The sequence below is a fragment of the Nyctereutes procyonoides genome, unplaced genomic scaffold, assembly GCF_905146905.1.
Source record: "Nyctereutes procyonoides isolate TBG_1078 unplaced genomic scaffold, NYPRO_anot_genome, whole genome shotgun sequence".
Lineage (NCBI taxonomy): Eukaryota > Metazoa > Chordata > Mammalia > Carnivora > Canidae > Nyctereutes > Nyctereutes procyonoides.
The window spans coordinates 44,137,495-44,151,572 of NW_026575042.1; the positions used below are offsets into that span (position 1 = coordinate 44,137,495).

At 36.8% G+C, this 14,078-nt stretch overlaps 1 protein-coding gene across 1 annotated transcript in view; it reads left to right on the forward strand.

Moving 5' to 3' along the window:
- CPB1 (carboxypeptidase B1) overlaps positions 1–14,078 on the forward strand; it is a 32,069-nt gene that overhangs the window by 16,231 nt on the left and 1,760 nt on the right. Inside the window, exons 7-10 of the mRNA XM_055321521.1 lie at positions 1,026–1,136; positions 1,226–1,316; positions 1,939–2,141; positions 13,355–13,439. Of these exons, the coding sequence (XP_055177496.1) occupies positions 1,026–1,136; positions 1,226–1,316; positions 1,939–2,141; positions 13,355–13,439 (490 nt within the window). The remainder of the gene's footprint in view (positions 1–1,025; positions 1,137–1,225; positions 1,317–1,938; positions 2,142–13,354; positions 13,440–14,078) is intronic.

Here is a 14,078-nt window from a genome sequence, read left to right on the forward strand (position 1 = left end):
TATTAATATATGGAAGCCTTAAATATTTTTAAGTCTATTCAGGAAAGCCTAAGAAAGAGTTGAATTTAGGTTTAATATGATCCTGGAGCTGAGGAACTATGAGTGAATGGAATGAGCATGAGTTCCTTCATTCATAGAGAAATGTCCACATTGCTTAGCAGAGAGTACTAGTGTCTTAACAGGGTTCCTTACTCAATATAGAGGAATAAGAAGGAGACTTTCATGATTATGCAGCCTAGAGCCTTAGTGAGAGCCACCCAAAATCCATCAGTGTGAGCTCACTTCATAATGGGAGGCTTTCTCATTCTTCTTCCTTTCTGGATACTCTCTAGTGAGACTATCTACAGGAGGTTTCACAAAACTTAAACAAATTTCTAGATGATATCAGAAACATGCACAGCCATCCATAGACATTTTTTACTTACTAAAAATAAGTCTTGCCCTCATATCCTACTGACTTTGAAAGAAAAAATATTGCAGTTACTACTACAAAGTGAATATATGTTTCTTAAAAGTATTTAATTTTATTAAATCTTTGGCCATCTTTATAGTAAAAAGTTAAATAAATAATTATGTGAGTTATATATAGATAGAATAGAATATCCTGGAAACAGAGAAGGATTAAAAACAACTATTTCGGGATGCCTTGGTGGCTCAGTTGGTTAAGCATCTGTCTTCAGCTCAGGTCATGATCCCGGGGTCCTGGGATTCAGTCGCATGTCAGGCTCTCTGCTCAGCGGAGAGCCTGCTTCTCCCTCTCTCCCTGCTATTCTCCCTGCTTGTGTGCTCTCTCACTCTCTCTCTCTCCCTTTCTGTCAAATAATAAATAAAATCTTAAAAAGAAACTATTTTAACCAAAATTATGGATAATATTTTGCTAACTGCCTCTTAAATATCAATAATGTCCACTTCAATAGGGGATATAGCTTCCATTACCAAAGTGAACATTCATCCAGTCTATGTAAATTTTAGTAGCCTCACACATTCCATTTTACCATGAAATTCTCTTCCTAATTCACACACAGGCTATTCGCACCTATGGACAAGAGATCCACATGACAGAACTTCTCGACAAGTTAGACTTTTATGTCTTGCCTGTGGTCAATATTGACGGCTACGTCTACACCTGGACCAAGGTATATGAACCAATACTCAGAGGGGCTGATGAAATTAAAACCAATCCACTTTCTATTATACTTGGCCTAACCACATCATCCACTTTCAGAACCGAATGTGGAGAAAGACCCGCTCCACTCAGGCTGGAACTACCTGCGTTGGCACAGACCCCAACAGAAATTTTGATGCTGGTTGGTGCAGTAAGTATCTGATTGACCATTCTGCAACAGTCTGTTGAAAAGCATAGGAGGAAAAATAACACAGGAAAACACAACAGTGTCTAAAACAAGAAAAAATATCAAGTTTCATATTTTAGCATTCTACCTTTCTAAAAGCACAGAAAATAAAGCACAGCTGTGTTAGATGCTGGAAACACAAGACTGAACAATCCAGACATAATCCTACTACTTCGAAATGTATGATCTAGAGGAGACAGTCGTTTAAAAATTATTTAAATGAAATTGTGATATAATTCCAATTTCGTGATTCAACTCTCAGAAAATGATTACAGTAATAAGGAAATTTCTCATGGATATTAGCTTGTCTCCTACTTATAATTTTCTTCTATATTATTGATCTCATTGTATATTACTACACAAGAACACACTGATGATTTTACATGCAACTTTTATCCTATTAGCTTTTAACTAACATACCAACCTAATCTTGTGACTAAATGCATGCATGCTTTATAATATATGCCACATTATCATAAGGACTCCTGTAAAAACAGCTTATTTTTAACTTTCTAATTTGAAAGTTTGAAACATGCCTTGTGATAACTTTTGTAGGTGACCATTCTATTAACACATGTTTTTCTAGAAATTGGAGCTTCTCGGAGCCCCTGTGATGAAACTTACTGTGGACCTGCTGCAGAGTCTGAAAAAGAGACCAAGGCCCTGGCTAATTTCATCCGCAGCAACCTCTCTTCTATTAAAGCATATCTGACAATCCACTCATACTCTCAAATGATGCTCTACCCTTACTCTTATGATTATAAACTCACAGAGAACAATGCTGAGTTGGTAAGTAGTTGTGGTAGTAAATATGGTATTTCACTGTTAAGATTTTTAAAATCCTATTCCTGAGAAAAAAAATTTAAGAACAATTTCTAAAGGTTCCATGATTCATTTAATAGCAGAAGCAAAAATCTTACTACAGATTTACAAGGAACCCAGAATTGGCTAGATGAATTAGCTAAAAGAGATAGGCTTTTGATACAGGAAACAGTTCCCAACATGTTAAGCCAGTTTAGGCACTAATCTTCAAAATGTCAATAGGTACACTTATTCCTGCTTGTACCACAATACTAACTCACATGATGATTTCAGATGCATCTGGGATAATCAACAAAGTTGCTTCATCACACACAATCAGAAAGTCAATTTTGTCAAGTTGTCTTGAACTGGATTTGACATAGGCAGAGCATGGCAGATGTCATTAGGAATTTGGCACATTTGGTTGATACTGTGTTAAGCGATGAGATCCTAAAATTGCTTAGTTTGCTGCTGATCAGGAGAGACAAAGAAGTAAACAATCAATGAACAAATGATATGAATGAGTCCTTACTAAACATGGAAAATAATGCAAAAAAATTTTAAGTATCCATGATTCAAAAAACTAGCAATCTTGTTAGAGGATCATGATATAACCACATGAAAAGTTAAGTAATACAAGAGTTTTATAGCAATCACATTAACAAATATCACATATCACTGCATAATTTTTTTTAAATCAGCAGGTTTGAACCCTTCAAACAATTTTTTTTCTAATTTATGAAACATCTGTCTACCAGAAGTTGGGATTAGTGATCTAAAAGAACAAGTGTAAGATTTAAAGCATTTGAGTTATGCCAAAAAAAAGTGTTGCACTTAGACAATGACATAGATATTTGGCTTACCTAAATGCATAAATTTGAAGACCCAGTAACTTTAATAACTGGAAATGGTTGTTTTGTACTTTCAGTCTTTCAGAGACCAAATAAAACATGTAATGCTATAAATATTTTGTTAAGAGCAAAATGGAAAAATAACTCAGCTTCTTAGAAAATTGATAGCTAATAGTTGGCCACGTCCTTTTCATTTAAAAAAAATGCTATTTTTCAAAAAGCTTCACATTTTCTCTCTCCAGAGCCAAAAAAACAAAGGAAAACATCATTAGTTGGAACCTTTAACTATTTCAGTTTTCCAATTATGCTCCATCTGTTAAGTGTTCCCAGTGGGTGCTCAAAGTCCTGTTATCCCAGAGATGGGTGTGGTCAGCTCCTCATTTCAATCCCAGATTTAAGTCCCAGAGGAGGGAAGGTGGAGCTATGTTGTTTGCTTTATTCATGTGAATGTGTTTAAATTGTACCACATCAGAAAAGAAAAAGACAAAGCCATAATAACTAAGCACCAATGAGTTAAGAAGTAAAATATTAAAACTAAAATTATAAACCACATTAAGTGTAACAATAATATATCCAAATTGCTTAATATAACTAGTATCAAACATAAATTCTACAACAAGTGCTAACAGAAAAACTTAGAGTGTTCTCTGAAAATGAGCTGCTTTACAAAATTTCAGTACCTTTTCTTATTTGAGGAATAAGTTAATTCTAATTAACAAAGAAGTAGAATAAATAATTATATCACAATAAAATATTCATAATCTATTCTCAACAAAAGCACAAACCATAAAATAATCTATCTTGGATGTTTAATTTTGTATTCACAAAACTAATAAATTCAAGAAGTACATGCTACTCTTTATCGTTTCCAAGCAAAATAAGATAGGTGGCTAGACTGCAAAATTTAATTGCACGTATATCACACTAATTGATTTAAAAGTTACTTCAATTTCCAAAAATAAAAAATAAATAAAATAAAATAAAATAAAAGTTACTTTAATTTCAAACAATTTTTTTCTATGATTAAGATTTTGCCTAGCATCTTAAAAGAAATATTTAAATCCCACTAGTAATATCTAAGGTGAATGTTAATCTGATTAGTTGATTCACTGGGAATCTGAATTTAGTTCAGCACCCCAAAGCAACTTAAATCTTTTGAATAACTAGAGATGCTTTCCATATTTTTCTTATTTTGCATAATTCCAATTCACTTCCTTCCTAAGCACATTTTGCAAGAACAACTCATAACTGTAGTGTTTGAGTGTGTGTGTGTGTGTATATATATATATATATATATATATATATATATACATATATATATAGCCAAAAGAGAATAAGTCTCTCATAAAGAAAAATATTATCTTTTTCATGGTTTTTATTTTTAATGAAGATATCAAGAAAAACAAAGTAAAAGCCTTTATCTAGGCACAATAAAGGTTCCATCCAAATCTAGTGCTTCTGTATGAATTTTCAGCTAGAAATATGTGACCCGACTATAGAAAACTAAAGGTAGGAAAAGACTAATAAGATGCATTCTTAGTATATCACATTATGGATAACTCAGAATTTCTTAAAGTAATGCAAAGTAGGCTTTACCTTATCCAGAATTCCGTGCATAGATACAGATGTGATTCTTACTTATCTTTACACTTATAAAAATTTTCAGCTTATATTTGTAGCAAAAAAAAATGCTTCAAAAAATGCTTCAAGGAGAATATGACTCTAAATTGAAGGAAATTATTCTGTACTTATATTAACATTGTCAGCCCAAAGTTAGGACATATATAGCAATATTTGATATCTGAATCATGATAAAAATGTATGTGGCTTCATTTATGAAAAATCTTACATGTACCTCATCTAAAATTATTCATATCATAAGACAATCTTCAGAGGGAAGAAAGGCAGAGAGAAAAATGCAAAAGAAGCAATAAAGATTACAAAGAAAGCTACCAAAAAATATATCTGCAGCAGATCAGTAAAAAGTATGAAGAATCGTAAAAATACCTTACATATATAATGCTTTTCAGTTTGCTATCTGCTTTTATATTATTTATCCTATATTATTTAAAGAAAGAATACAAAGTTACTGTGAGTTTCCAATGGCTTCATACACCTTCCAGTTCCTCAGTGTTGACTTCTTCAATATGGAGGTATCACTACCTTCAAAGGAATTTGCAAGGCCCACATAAAGAATATACTTACATTTTCAAAATTCTGAAGGATAAATATTGAATTGTATGACCTCATTATTGCCAGAGTAAATAAAAACTAGGAGACTTAATTGAAAAAGCTCCTCAACCTATCCATATCTTTGCATTTATTTATTGAGCATGGAAGAAGCTCCAAATCCTTGGTCTACATTCCCCCAAAAAAGGTGTATGTAGCACTTTTAATAATTATAATTATTACCATAATGCCATTTCTAAGTCCAAAAGCAGGAAATGCAGAATAATAACTGGCCAACCTAATATTTTGAACCATTCCTCAGAATGACCAAATTAGAAGCTGATATGCACTACACACTACACCACAGTGCTGATTCAGGGCATACATCTCACACCACATTTCTACATAAGCAGCACAAAATTTTACAGCTAGAAATCCTGGAATTTCTTTGGTTCCACTTTCTCTCTTTCCAGGTAAAACAATGAAGGTTTGGCTAAGCCAACACCAGTAGTACAGGCACTGTTGGGCCCAGAGCTACTGGATCCTGAAGAATTTCCTAGACTGCCCCAATGTCCAGATACCCATATACACTTGTGTGACCATGTTCTATATTGGTAGCCATTTTGCAGAATATTCATCAAATAGTCTTTCATCACACAAATACCTTATTATCTCTGTCCCTGGACATTGCTAAGGATTTCCAGTGGTCAGCTGAAATGCCTAATTTCTCAGGACTCCATCTTTATGATTCTGGCCCTATACTTTCATGAGCAAATATTCATTAACCAGGAGAAAGATGACAGTCCTTCTGAAAAATTCTTAAACTTTACCAAAAGATAGGAAACTGCTTCTAAAGTCTAACACCTTCCAGACAACTGGTACCTCGCAATCTCTTAATTAAAATTTGAGTTAATGAGCCACCAAGATAGAAATCCACTGCTCCACCCAAGCATGTGAGCATAAAGCAAGACCATGATTAGAGACAAACATAAAAATCAGAGGGAAGAAATGTTGTGATTAGAAGGTGGATAATTGCAGGGCCATGTGCACACCCAATCACAGCTGTCCCCATGTCCCTGCCTAATAACAATAATAACAAGACCATAGTCACGCTGTCAAGCAGGCTACCAGCAACTTAGGAGACAGGACCTGCAGCACAAAATATCCATTTCAGGTACTTTTTTCAGAATTTTTCAATTTCACTTATAATATTCTAAAATAAAATGCAGAATTTATTTAATTAGAGAAAACAATTGTTGCTTTATCACTATACTTTTTAAGTGACTTCTTCGCCTGTTAAAATTCTCCTACAGGGGCCTGGTCAGTACACGGCTCATCAGACAATTACCAAAAATTTCACTGAGTACCTATTAAGTGCTCAGCATAAACCACGGTCTTTGCTATTAAGAATGCAGGACCCTATTGAAATGGTAAAACTCAGATACCAGAAACCATACAAGAGAAGTACAAAATTGGAAGTTTCAAACTAAGCACAGTAGTAGGAATTTAGGGCAGGAAAATAAATGGTAATATGTAATGAAGCTATTTGATGAAGGTTATAGAAAGGAGAAACCATTTCTTCTGCGCCCTGAAGGATGGGCAGGATTTGGGCGATAGAGAACAGAAGAGTACACTTTAGGCAGAGAAAAGAGCCAACAAATGTGCAACAAGAGGGTTGAAAAATGGGTATGGAAAGAGAAGAATCAGCCTGTTTTCTAGTGTTCTTGTAAAAGAGTGGAAGTGAAGTAATGAGATTATGGAGAGACTTAAAATGTCACACTGAGTCCTGTGTTGTAGCAGGCCCCGGAGTCAGTAACCTGGTAAATAGGATTGCCAGGTCAAATAGCAGACTCCCAGTTAGATTTCAATTTCAGATAAAGAACAAGTAATTTTTAGTATAAATATCTTTAAATATTGAAGACTTATACTGAAAAAGTATTCACTGTTTATCTGAAATTTAAATTTAACTGAGTATGCTGTATTTTTTGCTAAGTCTGGCAATCCTGCTAGTAAAGTGTATTTTAGCAGAGTTGACCTAATAGCGGTGGTTAAGAGGCACTTGTACTATCATCAGCGAAGAAGATAGGCATTCAGAGCACCTTCAAAACCAGTTGTCTTCCTTTTTAACTCTTTTTCTAAAACACACTCATGTTTACCATAATTATGTCTTTTATCCGATTTCTTTTAAACCAATTTTGCCCCCTCCCCAGCCCCTTCCCTACCTCCAACATTTGGCAATGTTGGAGAGACATTTTTGGTTGTCGTAACTGTGGGAGTACCACAGGCATCTAGTGGGTAGAGGCCAGAAGATGCCGATAAACATTCTACAATGCACAGGAGAGCCCCCACAACAAAGAATTATCCAGCCCACATGTCAAGAGTGCCAAGGTTGAGAAACCCTGCTTTAAGCTTAGATAAGAACAGAGTCACATTCCTGGCTAAAGGCCCCTGGCTTTCACCCTCCTCATAAATACTTTACAGTGTTCTATGAATCTGAAAGTGCAAGAGATCTAGTACATTCCCATCATACAGCATTTATTTTTTAATAATTTATTTGGAAGAAGTATCACCTCCACACACATGCACACACAAAAATTCTCTAGACTTTGCAACTTCAGCTGACTCACGTTTCACATTTTCCCTGAATTTTAAAGAGCTTAAGAATATGCAGGCCGACCAGCCAAAGAAAAAAATTGCTTTACATCAGTGAAAGCATTCCCACACTCCCCAGAGGCTCTGCCAAGATGGGCAGGCTCTGCTCTCCCAAGCCAAGCCTTTCCCCTAACTCCTTGCCTTTCTCTAATCTCAGGCTTTGCAACCAGAGCTTGTGCTTGTTTATCCTCCTGTTTTTCTCAGAAACGTATTTGTTTTTTTCAAATCCCAAAGGCTTTCTCCTCAGTGCCTGCTTGTAGGCCTTGCGAGCTTCTCCTCTTGCATCAAAATTATAAAAGTTAAATTCCTCATTGGTCCCTTGGTGTAAGTTACCCATTATCACAGAACAGAAGGAAGGAAACCGCAGTTAAAGATCATTTTGATGCTTCCATTATCACATGTATTCACCCAGAGGAATAATTAAACTCAGAACTTCAAGTTAGAAACAAAGTTCTGGAGAAAATTTCCTTCGAATTGGCTTATAACCCATAGTCAGTTTGGAATTTTTGTTTTCTTGTACTGTAATAATGGACCAGTGGAAGATTAGAAGAGGCGGCCCCCCACCTCCCATGACACTGGCTTGCAACGAGGACCATGAGCACAGCCATGAGGCAGGGGTTTCCTGATCACATGTTACCTGGGAAGGCAGGTCAGCGGAAAAGAACACCCTCACCGTATTCATCTTACCAGCCCCCTGGAGCTCAGAGCCTGGGAAACATTACACTAGTTGGTCTTTTGTCTCTTGGGCTTTGAGTTAGATGTGACATTTTAGACTCTCTCTGTCTTTTGCTCTATGACCAAGGCCTCTTTTTAAGAAAACAGGTGACAAAAGAGAACATGCATAAGACATGGTAGGAAACTCATATCTAAGGATTAATAAAGGCTGGCCATGTTTGGCCTTGACTGAAAGCAAAGTTTTCTCTGAGGCTGATTTATATTTAGCTTCCTTCTGTTCTTTACAATTGGTAAAACCAGCTCCAGCAACACTTCTTTTGAAATATTCGAAGGCCACAAGGAGAAGTGAAAAAGAGCACAGGATTTAAAGCAAGAAGAACCTAGCTCAAGTCAGCCACTTATGGGGCTGCATGCCCTTGGGAAAGTTCTTTTATCCTCTCTGAGTTTCAGTTCTTTTATCCGTAAAATGGGGATAAAAATATCTAGCCCTTATCAAGAGCTCTTTGTAAAGTCTAAGGTTTTATGTAAATGTTAGTTCTTATTTTGAACCCATTGAGCAAGGATGTAAGATGTCCCTCAAATGACAGGTTGTATAGAAAGTGTCTTTAATTGGAGTTCCAAGATGTGGATAACGCTTTCTGATGTGCTATTGCTTCTGCGGGTCTTTCGTCAGCTGTCTTAGTCCCTTTTTACAGAAATGTACAAGGGGAAGGAGTTACCACTCTAACATTTTAGCAAATGCAGGAATTATCTCTCTTTTACCATTCCTGCCTGGGGTCAGTCACCCAGCTTGGTTGGAACATTCCCACTGAGCGTGCTGCCCCACGTGGCATTCCATTCTGCGAGAAAATTCTATGCCGATGAAATGTGGACAGATAGTGTTGGAAAGATAAATGAGTAACATTTGTGAAACTATTTGAACTCTTCAAAAGAAAAGACCCACACTGATTCCAGGGATTTTTGTTAAGATCATTGGAATTTAAAATATGATATTTTGGTCAATTAATGTCTGTTCTGATTTTTTTTTTGTCTCTTGACCTCAGAGAGGCAGAGAGAAAGGGTCCACAGACTTCATTAAAAAAAAAAAACTTAATGGAAATAAGTAAAATGCACAGCAGAAGACATTGTGTAAATGTGGCAACCCAACAACCATCACTACATGGTATCACCACCCTCCCTAAAACATCCCCAATCTCCACTCATATTCATCACAGCCTTTGCAGCACTCAGTATCAAGAACACCCACCCAAATCAGGCCATCTCTAATGCCTCAGTCCTAGGATAAGACTCTATCAACCAACCATGTGCTAGATGCTATACAATCTGTTGAGAATACAAAATAAATAGCCAAGAGTCCCTTCCCACAATGAACTCGCCTGGGAGGCAAATAGATGCAAAAACAAGTGATTATAGAACAGGATGACAGGAACTCTGACGGTGATGTTAGCCTCCACAGAGGAGGGGGAATCAATGCTCCATAAGAGAGTTAGGGGCAGCTTCAAAAAGAAAGTGACACTAAAACTGCATCTAGAAGAACAACAGTAAATCTCCAAATGAACAAAGATGAGAAGATTCCAACAAACGGAGAAGGACACTCAAAGTGAGGGAGGTAAGAGGCAGGAACAGGTGTATAAGGAAGAAGTTCGGGGAAACCTAGCTCAAACGGAACACAGAATACACAGCCAATAATGCAGACTGAAAGAGAAGGAAGGGGCTAGATCATGCTCTTTATGCCCGGAAAGGAAGCTGCACTTCAACTGAAGGTGAGAAAGCCACTGAAAGATGTGGTGATGAGATGACACTCAGAAGATGAGTGATGAGGTAGGCAGCAAGACGACAGAGCAACTGAGGACAAGGAGAGCAAAGGCTGACACAAACTGAACGTTCCTGCAATGTGCACCAGTGACAGGAACATATTAACATCCTTTGTAAACTAACGTCAATCTTAAATATTATGGTCAGCACCAAAGGCACAACAATTGCTTCCAGAAGATGCCTATGAAGTATCAGAAAGCACTTGGTTATCAGTCTGAGGAAAGGCAAACTGAACATTTTTGTGTGGCCCTAATGGTAGTTATGACTAAAATGATAAGTTGATATGTCAAAAGAGATAACAGATCACAAGTAGGCCCCTTTCAGTTTTGTCAGATAACTCCTATATTACGTTACACCACTAAACATACTAAGAGACGTGATGGTCAACAGACACACAGGAGTTTAATAGATAATGATGATGATCTTCTTGTCTTAAATCTTCTCTAGTCTTCATAACTGTTTGGAACTAATCCTGAAGAATCATACTTCTTTTTTTTTACAGCTTTATTAAGATATAGGTGTCATGTAACATTGTGTAAGTTTAAAGGGTATAATGTAATGATCTGATACACATATATACAGGGAAATGTTCACTACATTAGTTAACACAACCTTTACCTCACATAACTACCATTTTGTTGTTGTTGCTGTTATGGTGATAACATTAAAGCTCTACTCTCATAGCAACCTTCAAGTACACGGTACGGTACTGCTGACCGTAGTCATAATGCTATACCTTAGACCCCCAGAACTTAGTAGAATTGTATTTCTAACTAGAAGTAATAATTCAAAGCTTCAAGGGGAAGGGGAGAAACCAGAACAGATGAAAAGCCTCAGAATGGTAAAGTAGGAAAGGAATAAGAGTTCTTTATAATCAGAGTTTCTGCCCTACAGAAAAATAACTACAGATGTACTGAGATGAATGGCAAGTTAAAGAAATTATGGAATAGTAAAAAAAATGTACTATTTACTTACTAAAAAAAATTAGTACCTCACCATATTTCACATCCCCACAGGATGGTTTTAAATATATTCTAGACATTATGCAATTATTAACTTATTATTTTCATTTCAATCTGCAACAGACCCTATACTAAAAGGTGGAGAGAAGACCTAGCTCTAGTGCGTTGGTTAGAATAAGATTAAATAATAGGAACTATACATTTAGATCACAACAGTAAAGATTTAGTGCAGTAAGAGAAAGCAGATATTAATTTACCAGATGGGGAAAAAGGGGAAGTAAAACCCTAACATTTTTCAAGTTACTGTTCCAAAACTCTGAGAATAATAAATTAGTTCCAAGAAACTGATTACACCATTTCGGTGGACCAGACCAGAAAATCATGACTTATATTTTAAAACTCTTTTTAAATTTTCTAATTTACCACTTGGCTGGGGAAGCATTAACTATTTGGGAGCTGAAACTTTGGAGTTTTATAGATATGCCCTTGTCAATTTGACATAAGATACTACTAAACTGATTTTGATATTAAAACAAGGACTAAAGGAAGCTGCTACTTCGTAAAATGAGGAGTATTTTGATTTCATCACCAACCTCATAGCTTTCCAAGCATATGTACAAGACATAATCATGATGCCAAAGTATGAAATATAGCTAGTTTCATAACCAGAATGAATTATGGCTAATTCTCCTGTAGTAAACAATCAGATTTTCAAATCTGTATTCCCAAGATAGTCAAGTCAGGCCTTACTTTTCAAGTGATTCATTTAAATAAGCAGTATATGTCAGTGGATGTTAGGAAGTCTGCAGCACAGGGGGGATGGAGGTACAGAGCCGTTGTCCCTGAAGAGTTGGGGGACAGGGGGACAGAAAAGCAATGGATCTTTTGAGAAAATGAAGCTGCTTCTTAAAGAAAAAAATACACATAAGATAATATTTGCCGTGTTTTTTTTTTAATTCTGTAAATCGAGTGTTCTTCATTTTGCAATAGCATAGATGTTGTCTAATTCTTCAGTGTAAAATCTTCCAAGCTAAAACCACCCTCATCCCTGGAACTGCCAATTCCCAAATATCTCCATGCTGGCAGCAACCACAGTATTGAGTATCCAATCATTCATATGTGTAGCTTTTAATACTCCTCCCCCATTTCATATAATCCTATCTTATCCTGGCTTTATAACCTGCCACATTTCCAGGTAGTTTTTGTTTTGTTTTGTTGGGGGGGTTATTTTGCATGTATTTGATTTTTCTTTACCTGTATTAGGTTGACAACCTCTTTGTACAACCACAGAGACCTCCTTGTCTCCTGCTTTTCTGTTACAAGCTCCAGAGACAATATGGATTTGCCAAACTAATTCTTAGACTAACCTAATTCTTAATACACAGTGACATTTTACTATATCAATGAATGTGATATCTGGGACGGTTATAGATTGCTATAGCCTCATTTCTTGAGCCTGAACTAAGGTTTAAAAAAAAAAAAGTTTAACAAGCCTAAGTAAGAATATTTGGGGGAAAAAAAGACACACTAAGTTCTATGCAAATAAAAAAGAAAAGAAAGTAAAAGATTGTCCTCTGACTAAAATAGAAGTTATTGCTATGACCCATACTTTACTCCAGCGATTATTTAAAATGAATGTAAAGACCTAATTCTCAAATAAGAGGGTAAGAAGAGTGGTAATTATCCTCAGAGTTCCAACAAATAGTTCCTGGACAACCATTAAGTGGTAAGCCTTGGTGTAGACCCTGAAGAATGAGATAAAAGACAGAAAAAGTCCCTGATAACTCAGAGGCCAGCCCATGGTGTTGCCACAATCTGACACATTCTGTGTGCTACAGAGGGAAGCTCAGAGCGAGTGCCTGGAGAGGGCATTAGGGAAGACATGTTTTCACAACACTCACTTGGATCACATGACTAGGTTAGCTAGAAAAATTGGAATGGGCACCGAGCAGGTATAAAACTGACCCAAAGTGTGTCTTATACCTCTTCGATGTCTTAAAAATAACGTACAGATGTTTGTTTGTTGTCAGCATGTGCTTTTATTTATTTAACTCACGAACTACTGGTTCTTTTGCAGAATGCCCTGGCTAAAGCTACTGTAAAAGAACTTGCCACCCTGCATGGCACCAAGTACACATATGGCCCGGGAGCTACAACAATCTGTGAGTGTTGGCTTCAGAATGGTGCAAAGAGACCACATGCCTAAAAAGGCGACAAATGGTTCCCAGAGCCTTTCCTTTCAGATCATTTAAAGCATGTGGCTTTTGCCTGACAGTGAATTTTTTATATGGCATGTATCAGCTTTCTGTTCAGAAAAAATATCCCTTTCAACCCAAGAAACACGTGCTCTCGGTAAACATCCATTGAGCATCCACTACTATGTGCCAGGTCCTCACTAGGTGCTAGAGAAGAAAGGGAGGAAGAATGGAAAGAAGGCAAGAGAAAAGGAGAAAGGGAAGGAGGGGAAAAGGAGAAAGGGAAGGAGGGGAACCAGCACAGTCTTCAAAGAATACACACTAGGGCAGCAGGAAAACTAACTATAGGAAGTGTTAGATGTTATAACAGGATACACAAGGAAAGAACACACTCCAGCACCAACCAGCCCATCCCACAGTATCAGGGATGACTGCCCAGGATAATGACACAGAAGCTCTACCTGAAGGACAACTGCCGAGGAAAGGCATAAGAAGGCATGTCTTCCTGACTAAACAGACTGCAGGTGCGAGGGCTAATTCAGGCTTAGGTCACTTTCCAGGGGTAGATGTCAACCCCTTTGACCAGTGACTCAGTGTGTTCAAGCA